At 38.0% G+C, this 15,892-nt stretch overlaps 1 protein-coding gene across 2 annotated transcripts in view; it reads right to left on the bottom strand.

Annotated features, from left to right (window-relative positions):
* LOC117208080 (G protein-coupled receptor kinase 5) overlaps positions 1–15,892 on the bottom strand; it is a 29,314-nt gene that overhangs the window by 1,936 nt on the left and 11,486 nt on the right. The window contains exons 3-8 of one of the 2 annotated variants that reach the window (XM_033448929.1): positions 9,263–9,358; positions 6,420–6,777; positions 4,881–5,787; positions 4,337–4,474; positions 3,901–4,029; positions 20–3,518 (exon numbers count right to left, since the gene is read on the bottom strand). In XM_033448929.1, coding sequence (XP_033304820.1) covers positions 3,423–3,518; positions 3,901–4,029; positions 4,337–4,474; positions 4,881–5,787; positions 6,420–6,777; positions 9,263–9,358 — 1,724 coding nt within the window. In that variant the 3' untranslated portion in view covers positions 20–3,422. Of the gene's footprint in view, positions 1–19; positions 3,519–3,900; positions 4,030–4,336; positions 4,475–4,876; positions 5,788–6,419; positions 6,778–9,262; positions 9,359–15,892 lie in introns of those variants that run through there. The other variant, XM_033448930.1, reaches the window with a different exon arrangement.

Below are 15,892 nucleotides of genomic sequence, written 5' to 3'. Positions count from 1 at the left end.
CTTAAGAAGATTCACAGACTTACCGAGACTACCTTAAGCCTTAATAGATATTGAATCTTTAAAGCTTCAAAGAGTCTCGAAGAGGTTAAAAGATCCTAAATAGCGATTCATATTCAAAGTGATCCGAATTTTCACGCTATCGTAAGATTTCGAATCGCTCCGAAATTGAGATTCAAATGTCCATCACTACTGACAGGCTACTGAACGAGATTCCAGAACACTTGTCCGCCAGAATTTGAGGTACTTATATACGAGAATACATATTTCTTTGTCTCTTTTGAGCAAAAGACACGCATCAACATTGTCGTCTTTCCGGGTCGGACACGATCCGCTACGTTCGATAGATATTTTTCTCCAACATGCTCGGTAGCTCGCAGAAAAGTGTGAATAAATTAAATAAACGGAGCTGCAACTCGTCAGACAAAATCACAGTTGAAAGCACTGAGAGATTTCTTTCGTAATCGGAAATATCGATTACGCTGACTCGGTGACGCCGCACGGACGTACAACGAACTACCGGCATTTCCACTTACGCGATGATATCGTTTCTCCCCCGTCGGTAATTACTTGCTTACACGCTAACTTATGATATTAGGAGTAATACAAAATTGCGTCACTGATTTAAAACCGTCTTAACGACTCGAGAATTAATCCAAAATAATTTATCGCTATAATTGCTGCATTCTTGGGAAATTTCGAATTCCAAAAATTTACAGAATGCCTGTAATATGTAAAATATGTATAAAATATTTAAACTAGAATACTTATTATGATATTTAAGGTAGCATTCCTTCATCTACGTTCAGAAAAATATAAAAATGCGTAATCGTAGTCTGGGGATCTTGCTATTTTCGTTAATTTTTGGACGTCGACATTTTCCTTAATTAATTTGAACGAACAATAGACGATATATCAACTTTCCCACCGACTGGAGAATTCATTAAAGATATCTTTCTTTCGATCGACTAATCGAATAAATTTCAAAACTGATATTCTAAGATTAATAATTCCTCGAGATCGTCGTCGATGGTTGAACAATGAGAATTCTACCGCAATTTGTACGAATGGCAAGGACTTGTACCGTGAGCGATTAAAAACCCGAGATTCAATCGATAAACCTTTGAAATAATGTTTCTCGAAACGTGAAATTCTTCCGAAAGATCGTTTATCGTTTGAATCGAGTTTAATGATAGATATGATCAATAGGAGGTCGCACCGTTATTCGTAGATTAATTAATAATACGTTTTCCTTCGTTTTAAATTACTAGATCGATACCGCTTATTGAGACACACACGTCCGTTTACTTTAAATACGCGATAGTACATAAATATTACTACCGAATGGGCTGCCAAGCGAATACGCCTTTGAATAAAGACAATTTATTCGGACAAATCGTGTACAATCTATAATTATCTAAAATAATCGTATCAAATTGAAATTGGGATTAATCGCTTGCCAACCCATTCTATAATGTACGATTCAATTTTCCGCGGCATGACGCGTAATACAATCTTGGAAAAAGGATAAAAAGAGAAAAAAGTGGCGAGAAGTAAAGACTAATAAAACGAGCCATGTAACGGCGACGATTCATCGATATTAAAAAGAGATTACTACTTTCGGTTTCGCTATCGGTATTCTGATCTACTTGTCGCCAATCCTTTATCGATTTCTCGATAGCGTAAAAAATTCCTCTCAACGTTATCGTATAAATAAATTTCAGTGTGTATTTATGCCTGATGATACTTGTACGCTTCGTCACCTGTGCGATTCATCGAGTTCTTTTTTATTTTCCTTTTTCTTCTCGAAATAGCCTCACGAAAACGTTCGATCAAATATACTATATTCAAACTAAATCATTCGGTAGAGAAAAGAATGAATCGTATACCGATTTGTGCGTATCTCAGGACGGGTTTCTCTTCGTATTCGTACTTAAGAGGAAGAATTATGTATATATACACGCAAACATCCGTCAAAAAGTAAAAGTATTATCAAAACACAGACTTTCAACGCTTCCTAAATGCATCTATTCCGCTCGAGTCCCATTTGAGAAGAAACTTGAACAAATTAGGCAGACGATGACTAATTACACTGCTCAAAATAATTAGGAGACCGCGTTCCTTAACGTAATCGTATAATTTATATAATTTATATCGTTGAGTTTTCGAGATGTAAATTTGAGTTTAGAATTCATCGACCACTTTGAGCAATGCTATATATATTCCAAAACGAAATTGGAAGATTGTCACTAAACAAAGAACACATTGACTGCAAATAAACTTCGACTCGATCTTACACCTTATTTTTTCACATTGCCCGAAACAACCAGAGGATTATATACGTGGAAAACAAACGAATCGAGTATCAAGGATGAAAGATATTGAGAGTATCTTTCAAAATATTAATCAGGTTGTACGAACATAAATAACCCTGTGATTATTTTGAGCGTATCGAATTAATTCGGGTTAGAAGACTGATTGAAAAACTTGAATGCCTCCGAAATTTGCTGCAAGAAACGAAAGAGAAATGCTCGATTCCATCGGAGCAACGTTCCTTTCCCAACGAATCTTCGTTATGTCGGAATTTCTCCGCGTACATTTTCCTTACTTAATAATGCTCTTACTTTCATTATCGCGTGTGCACGCGCCCGTTAACTGCTCTAAGTACACATACAAAATTACGTGCACGCGACCCCAATTACCGACGTGAAATTGCACCGTTTACAAATGTATCTACGCGTACGAGCATTGCATATATACTAACGCGTGAACGCTGAAAAAAATCGTGCCTTGCATTCGTGTACGTCGATGGTGTAAGTGTACTTAAACACACAGACGCACCAATTGAACAAGGAACAGCGTTCGATAATGGTTATAAGAGAAAATGAGGATTCTACATGCGAACAAACTTTTCTCGATACACATTTACTATTATACTTTTTGCATTAGATGAAAAGGCAATACGAGGCGCTGCACACGTAACAATGACTATGTTTTATAATGAATTTCGTATGCAGAGGATCGCATATTTCGATGTATAACTACATTTAATGGTTGCACTTCTTTTCATTTGCAACAAGAGCATTTGCAAAGTTTCTCTTGCATATTGAAGGTTAGGATACGCGAGTATCAACGGTTCGTCTCTCTCTACTCCGAGAAACCTGAGAAAACATACGTCAGTGTGCTTTTAGCGCTGAAAGTCAGCGCCTCCTCTCGGCGTAGCACTCTTACAAACGAGGGCGAATCTTACGGGATTTGCAGACGAAAAATCGGCGTCAAAATCACGGAGCAGTTTCTTTCTTGCTCTGTTTCCTGTTTTAAAGCAGCTTCGGGCAGCACCTGAGCGCCCGTCGGCGTCGTCCGCAACGACGACGGCGCACGGACGACGACGTCGATTGATTCACACTACTCGAGTTCATTTTGGATCAGCTGGCTGGCATCTCCGAGTTTTGGCTCTGCGACAGCTCCAGCAGATGGCACTCTGATAACGGTATCTGTCTTGTGCGGGCACTCTGCTTTTTCTATAGTTAAAAGGAGAAGACGTTATGATAAAAATTGTAGACTGTATTATACGATCTTGTCAAATAGAAAAGAATTAACTCGTAGAATAGCGAAGAAGCAGTTTTATGTTATTTGGAAGCAAACTCGGTCCTGAGAGCTGTTTGTGTGGAGACTAACTCCGCCATTTTTACTATGTATCTTAAAAATGGTGGTTAAGATTAGCGATAGAAAGGAGCAGTATCGTTAAGTTGATCGAATATCTAGAATTCCAAATCGCGAATATCGCTTTATAGAATGAACTATCTCGGTTATTAACGAATCCTTTTTCCATAATTTCTCTCTATAGTCTATATTTAACATATGTAATTTAAACACGGGTAGAAATAGAAGAAAAAGATCCACCTGTCTTCGGAATGGGAAACAGCCTCTGTTCTCGTTATTCGGTGGCGGATGGTTGATCAACAGATCAGGAGTAGGTGTGTTGTTAGGACCTAGCACGTTCAGTTCCTTAAAACACTCAGTCTCTATCATCTGGAATAAAGAGGGCCTGTTTCACTGTGCAGAAAATAGAATCTCTTTGATCGAACGGAGCATAAATCTTTATGATAAACGAAACTGCAGTCGATCAGCATGTAAATCGCTTTGAATGCTAAAATGGGTTCGTTGGGACGATAGCAGACTGTCTATGACGTGCCAAGGAATGCTTTTGGAACGCCATATTTTTCGATGTAAGTGGTGGAACGGTACGCGTTTTACTTGTTCACAGCGTAGCGTCAAGACGCTCGCTATCTCTCTGTAGTGTTGGATATAAACACCGAAGGAACGTTAAAAGGCTTACCTCGTTCTGCCACGGGATGGACACGCTGCCAGTATTGAATTTACTGTAAAAGGTGTCGTCGGTCGCGTCCAAGTTCACACCTTTTACCGTGGAAAATTGTTCGATATCCAACACGTCCTTAGCGTACACCGCGTGAGGCTGTAAGCAGAATCGATCAACGATAAGGATTTCCATAAAAAAAACACGCGATAATAGTCATCTTTAATATATATATATATAGTAATCTCGGTAGAATACTAAATCTTTGAACACAACCATATACAAAGTATCATATAGTATTTTGATATTTTATTTAATCTATAACTACTCGTGTTAACGATTATATATGATAAAAGAAGGGTTTAACAGACTTTTGTAAATAATTAGCACAGAGGAAAATAACGAAGAATAATTTACGCTAGCCAAGCTAAGCTTTGAAGGATCTGGAGGATTTTTCTTAGCACAGGAATATAAAAGAAATGCCAGTTTTCTCAAACGAAGGAAGACTATATATATAAAAGGCAACGGCGACAAAGTAAAATCGGTTTGAACGACACCTACTCACATCCGGCACAAACGGCGGTTCCCACATACCGACCTCGACCCTTTTCCAGTTCAAGCACTGAAAGAAGCTATGCAACTTTACTTCCTTAGCACCGTGTCTGCCGCACTTGCAGCCTAACCTGTTCTTCGGACTCTTCTTCAGTAATTGCTGACACAGGCTCTTTGCTTCTTCGGTAAACTTTGTGGAATATCTTTCTTGATCTTCTTTCACCCTCCTATCCACCTCTTCTCTCTTCACCTTCTCCTTCCTGGCACGAAAGGGAGCTTGACCTTCGATCATCTCGTATAAAAGACATCCAAAACTGAACCAGTCCGGTGAAAAGGTATATTTCTCATTGTCGATCACCTCTGGCGCCATATATCCGACCGTTCCAACTCTTCCTGTGACCATGTCGCCTTCTGTGATTTCCACAGCCAGACCAAGATCAGATATCCTTACATGACCATGATCGTCTAACAAAATGTTTTCTGGCTTACAATCTCTGTAGACGATTCCTTGCAAATGCAAGTGTTCCAGGCCACAGACTACTTCAGCTGCGTAAAACCTAGCGCGGTTAATGTCGAAACCAGGTTCTCCGCCCATGTTGTAAATATGAAATTTCAAATCTCCTCCATTCATAATCGTCAGGACTAGACACAATGCATCCTTGGTTTCGTAGGCATAGGCTAGGGAAACGACGAATTTGGAGTTAATTTTTTGCAAGATGTTCTTCTCTATGAGTACCATGGCTTCACCCTTGCGCTTTTTAATTCGTTTCTTCTCCAGTTTCTTGCAGGCGTACATTTTGCCTGTTGCTCGTACCTGACAAGCGCATACTTCGCCAAATCCACCCTTTCCTAGCACCCTGTACATACGAAACGTCTTGTACGTGACTGGCTGCGCCTCTAGCCACTTCCATTGAAGATACCTGGCAGAGGAGAGCTATCGTTAGAATCGATATGAAATATGTACCGATAAGAGGTTAGATGGTGCTGTCGTAGACAAATATTTGACGATTAGTGGGCTCTTAATGGGACGCTTTGTCGGGAAGATGCAGATAAGAAAGATTGACAGGTTTCGTTGGAAATTCATTGAAAAGGATGAAACGGTTATTTTCGGTGATAAATATTTCACACCTTATTAAATCCAAAACGTTCGCAACTAATTACAGCTATTCGCTAGCAACCAACTATTATATTTCACCATAATTTTTGCCTCCACTAAGATTTATCAGATATGAAAAATACATTTTCCGTGCTAAGTATGTAGCCTTCAAACAAATATGCTATGCTACATTTTGTTAAATTCAGAACCATCAGAATACGTGACAGAGTACTGTCATCCTTCGCCATGTAAAATCCATCGAATATCAAAAATACCTTTGCTCTATCGTTTAATCTCCAAACAGAAATATCGTTTAAAATTTTACTAAATTCGAAATCATCGGAATTTATTCGTGATTGCGAGAGTGTGACAAAGATAAATAGGTGTAACATCCCGAGGAAAAGATTGCAACGTCGAATTGACTAGGTGGAAAAAAATGAACTTTAAATAAATTACCTATAGAAATAAAAGCTGGTTTGGAAAGCTGAAAAAGGTTCGCCGGCCAGAAAGTTTTTCACGGTCTGCGCGATTTCAACAAAGAGCTCCTTGCCGCCAGTGCCGAGTCTCTCCTCACACTGGGCGATCAAAGAATCGTTTAGGATGTCGACGACCTCTGAGCCCTCCCTCTTCAGGTATTGCTCGAACAGGTCCTTGGCCAGCTCGGTCCGATTCTCATCCATCTCGATCTCGTACTTCTCGATGGCGTCCAGGAAAAGATTGTACCGATGGTAAGATGGCTTCTTGTCCTGGCAAAATTGCCTGAACAACAGCCTACCGATCGGTTGTTGATCCACCACATAGCTGTACCTGATGTCTGTACCAGTCAAACGGGCGAATGAATAACAAATGGTTGTTACGACTTCTCCTACATAAACGATAGTAATTAAAAATATATTTATTTTTTTGTTGCATAAAAGTTTATCGGGCATTCAACTACCATCGTCCTCGCGTTCGAATTCTATCATTACGAAATGCTAATGATTTTTAACGTTCTTTTCTATCTGTTTGTTGACACGTTTAATATAAAATGTACTTGACAGTCTTCTCTTCTACATTGTATCTTTATTCGCGTATTCCCCCTGCAGTTTCCCAGCAAAGAATTTGATAGCTCTGTATTTAAATTTCTATTTAACTCTAGAACACGTCGTTGCGAACAACTTAATAACGTAAAATTCGGAATATTCTACACGTATTGTTAAAAAATAAAAATAAGATAAAAACTATTTAAAGTTCTTGCTTGAAATCTTTCGCATTTTTTATCTACGCGAGCATCTATCGTCGAAACGCTGTGCATAATAAAATCGGAAGCACACGTTTTAACGCAGTCTAGTCGGTTTCTCAGGCATTAATCAGTCAATTGTACGTCGTGTTAATTTCTTTACGAACGATCGATGGGCTCCCATCGGTTCTCAATTATTATGAAACGTCGCGTCGCATCGCGTCGAGAATCGCGTGGGATTAATCGAGTTGCACGAGGAATATTCTTGGCTCGTGTTTGCTAGGGAAACTCTGATAATCTGCGGCCATTTTCGACGTGATTTCACGATTATCGGCAGCCCTGAAATCCATGCTTGCTTGAAATCGGTTGCTCCCAATGGATTCAACCTGCCGACCGAGGAATTAATTTCGCGAAACTCGGCGACGCGACGCCACGTATCGATTCGCCTTTCCATCGTTGCATTTTATTATTCAGTTTCACGGCGTTTCACGTTTCAATAAATATTTCATTCCGTACAACGATTGATTAATAGAACATTCGAATCCGCAACGCAAAATTTAATCGTAAAAATAAGTTTCAGTCAACGAGTACGTATTGAACTACGTATTCGATCGATCAACAAATATCGTTGTTATTCTTTTTGAGGAAAAACTGAATTGTTTTAAATCGCACTCGATCGAGCGATCTTCGTAACTTAGACATCGGTCTTTTCAATCGTTCGAGGCGGTAAATAACGGATGCTAGAACGAACGAACGATGAAATGAAACGAGCAGAAAACCAACAGCACATGGGAATACCGAGCCAAAGATGCTCGCCACTAACTAATTAAGATCAACTAATTAACGTCAATATCTTGTAACGTGCAATTGAAAAACAAGATTTCCCATGTAAAATTGTAAAAAGAAGAAATGTCTACATTACTGAAGCTTTAAGTTAAACCACTATCCAGAGGATTACAATGGAATCCAACAAATCCTCTGGTTCGATGAACAGGAATCTTTCTCCCTGAGATATCTGCCCCTTCCAGCGACTATCCATCCAATTTCAATCACAAAACATCCCACGAAATTGCTTGTTCGACGATCAATCAACCGTGATTCATCGATCAGGCGTAACATTTGATCCCTAACGGGAGAATTCGAAGCGGAAGGTGGTCTAAAAACCTAGCGAAAGGAGACACTTTCCTCTCATCACGGCTTAATTAACCGAGACAAAGAAGCTCCAACAGCTTCTTATCTTAATGTAGCTTTTCACGTTTTTTTCGTGGCCGCGTGACGTTCGTTAATCCGACACAAGGTGGTCGAACGGTGACGCGTTGATTAGCCGCGAGATTCACGGGGAAAGCGCGACTACGCGAGACAGCCGTCACAGCAGATATCGTGTACCACAATTTACCGATTATGAAAATTGTTGATGTAAATATAGAAATGATCTAGTGGTATGATACAATATATTTCGATAAATCGCCAATTTACGTAGAGCGCAGGATATGGCGGTCTAGGGATAGTAAATACGCGGGATATAGGAAAGAACACAGGAAACACGAAGCGTTACGTGAATGTGGGATACAGAATATGAGGAACGAAATATGAAACATGGCATGTGGAATGGAAAGATGAACTATGGCAAGTGAGATGAAAGATATGGAATAACGGTATAGTTGTGGGATATAGGATATAAGATAAGCTATAGGAAGTACGAAATGTGGGGTGGAAATGTGAACTGTGCAACGGGCTTGGCAGGATAGATATAGGATAGTGGATATTAAATGCTGGATATAGGATATATGTACATAAAATATGCGAATAATGTGAAAAGTGGGACAGAGAATGTAAAATGAAATATGCGACTTTCGATGTACGAAGTACGGAAAATGGACAATTTGTTGTGGTATAGGTGATAATAGGATGTGAGACGCGAGACGTGAAATGTGGATTATAAGATGTTTATAGGGTTTCAGATGTGCGATCTAAGTAACGACGAATAGAGGGCGAATTTATTACTGGATCAAATTTCATTTCAATGAGCGGAATTCGAGCAAATACAATTCTACTGCACAGCGCGCGTGCGAAAACTTACCCAGCTTATCTTTTAGGCCGATGCATTGGGAAATGTGTGGAAACTGGAGTATCTTTCGCCATTTTTTACTCTTACCCTTGTTGCTGTCACCACCGCCTGCAAAACAACGATAATACGATTAAGATCAATAAATTGGAATTAAAACAAAAACCATCGAAACACGTTTTATAAATATCGAACAATTGGTAGTCTGTTAATTTATCAACGATACTAACGTTATATAGAGGAAAATAAATTGACGAGGGAACGGCGATTTCCCTGGCTCGAAGCGTTTCGATTACGCAACAATTCTCGTCTTGCAAGACTCACGCCAATTAAAACTGCAATAGAGGAGTCGTTCCTGCGATTTCGACGTTGCAAAGCGGCACGTTCGTAATTGAAATTGTATGGTAGTTGATAATTTGTGTAAGGTAAAAACATATTTGATTCGAGATCGTGATACTTCATACAGATACATTTAAAAGTAAGGCTAAATTGTGAGAAACGCAATATTTATTTTTCATATAATTTCCTTCTTCTTCTTACATGGGAAATTAATCTGTTTCTCTTCTCTTCCTTTTTCAAATAATTCGTTACGTTCGTAAAAGGATTCGACGAAATATTCTCAAATTCTGCCCTAGGAAAATATTGCAAGTAATAACTTGCATGGTCCATCGACCTTTTTTCCCTGTCGCGTCCACCTTATTTCGAGCAGTTTCTTTTTTCCGCCGATATATTCGATCATACGTGTCTACCATAACGTCGGATTGAATTTGCTGTTATATATAATGAATACGGGAGAGCGCAGCTACGGAATTCGAGGTAGTTTTCGACTCGCAGGAAACCGCGATCGAAGAAGCGCGATTCCGGTTGAGGCAGCCGATAATTAATAGTTTCCAAAGTATCGACAGGACGAAGAGGTTTTATCTTTTCGCTACAAAAGCCAACACGAGTGACCAATGAATCATTCGGTACGCTTTGTATCTTTTCAATTGACTATGTGATAAAACTAATGCGAAATTGATGACTCGTCAGCTTTCTCTGGAATCAACGGCTGCATATATTCATTTAGTAAGAAACTTGCAAGTAACGATTATCGATCTTACACGTTACTACGTTGAATTAGTATCATTATCAGGTTTATTATCGGTTTAAAAGAATCGTTTTTATCTAACTCGAAGGTTTGAAGCTATTCTAAATTATCCCACTAATTGACAGTGAAACTAGGAAAATTATTCGGCGCGATTAAAAGCTTGTCAAAGGAAAAGAAAAGTAATAAGAGGAGAAGAGGGAGAAAAATATAATTTTATCGTAGAAGATCAAGCGAATATGATGGAGTAAGAACTGTAAAACCAACAGCAACGCAAGTTGAAGATTATTCTTTAACGAAAGAAAGACAAAAGAATTCTGATATTACGAAGCTCGGCTGTCGTCGAGTATACGATGATCCAAAAAGTTAATAAATCAATTTTTGTTGACAATGCGAATTGAAAATTGTCCAAGCCACTTTCTTCCTTCATTGACAAAAATATCGTTTAACTTTATCGTTTAACTTTAAATATCGTTTAACGATTTAAACCGTTTCTACGATAAAACAACGATCGAAGAAAGGAAGGAAAGACGATTTTACCATTAACAAAACCAAAGAAATATCGAATATTTCATAAACTGAAAGAATTTCCAAAACGCGATTTATAAAAGAAAGGAGTAGAAAATTAAACCTAAAAATTAAGCTTTCTCGGCTTACAATTCGAGCGTGGTATCTTCCAATCGGCTTTCGAGTTTCAAAAGGGATCTGTCCTATTTCGGTGCAGATAGGAACGTATAGTACGAGAAGAAAGGGCAATGGTGGAAATTCAGTCGGGGCGACATCGATCGTTGCGGAAAAGACGAGATGGAACTGACGATGAGGTAGATCGATAGACATCCAGGGTAGATTTTGCGCGAACAACCGATCGCGTTTCCGCGAGCGTGCACTCGAATCTTGCGGAGGCGGAAAAGAGGAGTCGAATCGCGTGGTTAGATCAGAGAACGTTGTACGTGGTAGGTCCTCGTGATAAATCAGCGACGACCATTACCTACTCGACGGAGGACTTCCCTGCTCTTTTTTCTTTCGCTTCCGTCTGTTTTTCCTCTAATCGTTTTCGTTGATCGAGCATCAAGATTAAAGACAGTTTGACTTTTGGCTTTTTAGATTCTTGGTTTTTCGAATTTTTTAATTAAAGACATAACGATCCGAGAACAGTGAATTTATATTTAAAACATACTGACTAAACATTTCGAATTATAAATTTCAAATACATATACGTATTAGATATACATGTATTTTCAATTACACCTATACCAATCTGATCTATACTAATTAATTATATGAATTAATTCATTATTGCAATATATTAATATATCGTCGCTATTTTCTGGCCTTTTACAGATGGAACAGCTTCGATCGATTTCCGAGATTCTTTTGTCATATTTTTTTCATTACTACTTCCTATTTATAACACAAGAATATGTATATATGTGTAGTAATATAAGAATATAATTCTTATTCTTAATTATGACGGATTAATCTTATTTTTTATTAATTAATTTCATTTATAGACTCGTTACATGGTTGTTAATGTAATCGTGTACAATATACTCTATCACGTTAGTCAGCAAACAAACAAACTGACAATATGAAATATTAACTGGTTTCGTCTTCGTTTTGCTCCAGTCACTATCTCTATATGTATTATCATTGCCACAGAATTGTTATTGTATTTGCCCCGTTATGGACTTTAAATAAAACAGCGATAAGCGAGTCTTCCTTCTATGCACGCTTCAAAGAGCTTCGATCAACACGCTATTGTTGTTGAATATATTCAGCAGAGAAACCGAAAAATTCCATCCACGAAACCATTAAAAACGAAACCATCGACATACGATGAAAATAGACTGAGAGAAATAAAAGCGAACAATTGAAAGGCACAAATGAGCAACTGGAAAAAATAAACAACTAATTCGAGAATGAAAGCGAACGATCTAAAAATGTAAAAAAGCAATTGCAGAAAGTAAGCAGACAAATCCAGAACATAAATAAACAAACCTAGAATGTAAATAAATGGTAAAAAAATTTTCCAAAAAAATATACCCGTAACAATACCTGTAACAAATTTTTACTCTTGCGCTTTTATTCGCCCAATTATTTTTTATTTCTATCTTTACCGCTATGTTTTCTTTATTGCGGTTATTTTCTGTCTTCTCTTTTTTACTTTTACATTTTCTTTACTTCGATTATTATATCTTCCTTCTCTTATTCGTTGACATCGACATTTCGTGTTAATTATACTACACCACCATCTAGATTTCTTAGATTAATATCATTAGTTAAACTAATTTTAACAAGAACGATGCAACCAATTATGAAAAAATAATGCACATAACGCAAGATGCGATGGTTCGTTCGTCTCGCAACTGACAAAAATGCGTTACAGTATTTGCACTTAATAACGTACGATACAAGCGGAATAAATTTGCAAATTAATGGAACGGGGGTAAATTCTGAGTGTACGTGCGAATAGAAAGCGAGGAATTCGTGGCTCGAGTGCTCGATGAAATCGTTTTGTAGACCATCGTTATGATTAACGACCGTAATGATTTTAAAGTCTCTAAGAAATGTTTGTACGACGAATTTCAGTAACAAAAACCAGTGAATGCAAATATCGAAGGTTCCAAACGTATAACGATGGTAATTAGAGGAAAAACATTCTATCGTATAAGTTTCCCCTTCGTTAGGATTTTTACTATTGTGTAATATTTCTGCTACGATGAATTTCAGAATATCAAGTTTTGTATTTCGAATTCGACAATTGATAAAACTAATAATTGTAATAGTACTGTACGGTATCGTAGCGGTATTGTAGCTAGAAATATATTGTAAATGGATAAAGAAGACACAACGGTACCGAATAGTAGCGAACAGTAAGCGTAGATTTTTCGATTTAATATTTCTTGTACGACCCGATGTGCGTCAAGAGAAACGTGACGTTTCAAAATAGTCGCTGCCTCTTTCCGGAATTGCAAATGCAACCAGATCACGTTTGCAACTACCGGTACACAGAAATTTATTATATCCATTTCTGATGGTTTTAGTAAAAAAAAAAATTAAAAAAAAGAGAAGAAAGGAAGCTAAATAATATCGTAGAATAAAGAAGCCGCAACGACAAACTCGTTAAACCTTCTAGGAAATTTATTTTTCAGCTGTGAGAATAATTTTATTCTGATATATATCAAAATATTATCTTACAGACCGTGGATGTTTATGCACATTCGTGTCTTTATAAATACAGTGAAAGAGGTGTAATTTAGGAATGAAACGCTTTTAACTACTAAATATTATAAAGAATAATATACCTTTATAAATATAACAAATGCCAAATTAATCTTCGTCTACTCGTTAAATTTTCCACTTATAAAATCTTTAGAAAGCATTTCTCAAAGATTAAGATAACGCTCCTGTTAAAATATCATTGCTCGCCGAATGTAACAATCTGCTCCAGTTTCTATTCTTCTTTTCCAATCTTCCTCCACGAGCAATTATTCCCAAATTCTACGTTTATCGATATTACTCGATATAATTAATCGAGCAACTATGTAATCGATTTCGGTTCTGATAATATAAAGATTCTGCCGTATATATACATTTATAAAGTTCAACGAGACGCGGACGATGCGATTATAAACTCATTGACGTCGTTGGCGCATCACGCGAGCCCATTTACCTACTTCTGCCTTTGCCACGCAACACGCTCTCTCTTTTTCTTTCTTTCGATCTCTCTGTTCGTCGATGCTTTCGCCATAGAATACGAAGAGAATGGCTTGCCACTACGCTAATTAAAATTCGCTACTTCTTCGAGCCAAACAGCCGCGCAACACGCCCATTCCTCGCGAACGAATCGATGGAATCTTCGCTATTCCTTGCCTATGGTTTATCGCATTTCAATCGGTTGAAAGGTGGACCACTTCCCCTTCGCGAGGATTCCTTCACGCTAGAAGAGCTTCGATAAGATTGGATCCAGGTTCCACGAGTTTATCGGAGATTCTGATGGGGGTTTTTACGGGGATCGTGGTCCGAAGAGGTTGTTTCGTTGAATCTGGAGAATGTAATCCTTTCTGTTCAGGAATTCTCTCTTTTATGCAACGTTTCTTTCTTTCTTTCTTTCTTTCTGTTTATCAGAACTTTCTTTATTCTTGCCTGTTTGTGGTGGCGATTTAAGAAAATCAGAAGAGTATGTTTATTTCTATACAGGTACCTGCGAAGTATCAGATACAATACGAGAATATCGGATTAAGAGTATATAAAACAGAATAAACTTATTGAGAATGGAGGAGTCCTACGTATTATTAAGTTATTATTACAATATCATCTTATTGTTTCCTGCGTGTAATTGAATATTCTACTGTTGCACCGGCCATTCCATCGTGCAGATACGAAACGAAAGATATAACTAGTTTTCTAGCCAGTGATATCGTTTTACACGCTTACAAATCACTCACTTTTTTTATATAATAAGCATGTCAAGATGTAAGTTTATGTTTATAAGGTTCTACATTAATTTCTAAACTTGCTTCAATAAAATTCTCCGGTAATTTATTTCTTCGCCTATTAAAAACTGCCCGGCACGCACGTTAGCAACTCGATAAATATTATTTATTATAAATTTCTAGCACGCGCATATAAAAAGGCTCGCCACCATTGAATCAAAACCATTCTCGTCGCCATGTTTCATTGATAACCATCAGAAACGTATCTACCCTTGTTTAATGCCTCCCCCGATTCAACACGGACGTAGAATCGACTCGAAACGGTTTCACAGAACATGCATATAAATACATATAAATATATATATGTATATATGAGAGGGAGAGAGAGAGAGAGAGAGAAGAGTTCTGTAATCAGTTCGTACGGCCGTGTTAGAAGTTAGTCTAATTAGTATTCCGCTTGGCGCGGCGGTACCGCGGGACGCTTTAGGTAAAGCAAAGTTTAGCTTCCTTAACGACGCCGCCTTTGGACTTCGCATGAAATCTGCAATTACCGGCGGTGCGCGGGCGCGAGCACGCTTGTGAGCGCGTGTCAATCCTCGCTGCACTTTATTGCACGCGATACAAAGAGCAAGAACGTAACGTAAAGTATGCAGTTTAATTAGGATCCTGTGCCGGCGCAGGTTCCCATTAAGCCATTTGCATGTAAACCGTTGGCGCAGAGTGGCCTGGACCAGGGGCCGTTACTGCAGCCTCTCTAATGGCAACGTAATTTCGTATACGGTGAATAAATATTCGTGGGAATATCGAGCCGACTGTTGGTCACGAGTAGAACGAGTATCGTGCAAAGTTTTACTATATTTTTCCTTCGTTTCCCCACGTTTGTATATTTCCACGCCCGAGATTTGAGAGATTTAAAATATTCTTTCGCAAGTTGGACTGAAAATGGAACGATTCGTAATTTGTATTAAATTTTTTTAAATCAACGAATTATTTGAACGAATTATTTGACGAGTCAAATTTGAAATAAAGATTTTTTAAACATACAATTTTAAAAGATCTTATGAACATTATGTAATATCAAAAAAAGGGGGAGGGGCATACGCTTGGTCCATCATATATTTAAGT

The sequence above is a fragment of the Bombus bifarius genome, unplaced genomic scaffold (assembly GCF_011952205.1).
Source record: "Bombus bifarius isolate JDL3187 unplaced genomic scaffold, Bbif_JDL3187 scf7180000008050, whole genome shotgun sequence".
NCBI lineage: Eukaryota > Metazoa > Arthropoda > Insecta > Hymenoptera > Apidae > Bombus > Bombus bifarius.
Note: the sequence above shows the minus strand (reverse complement) of the source record. Positions and strands in the feature narration are given on the sequence as shown.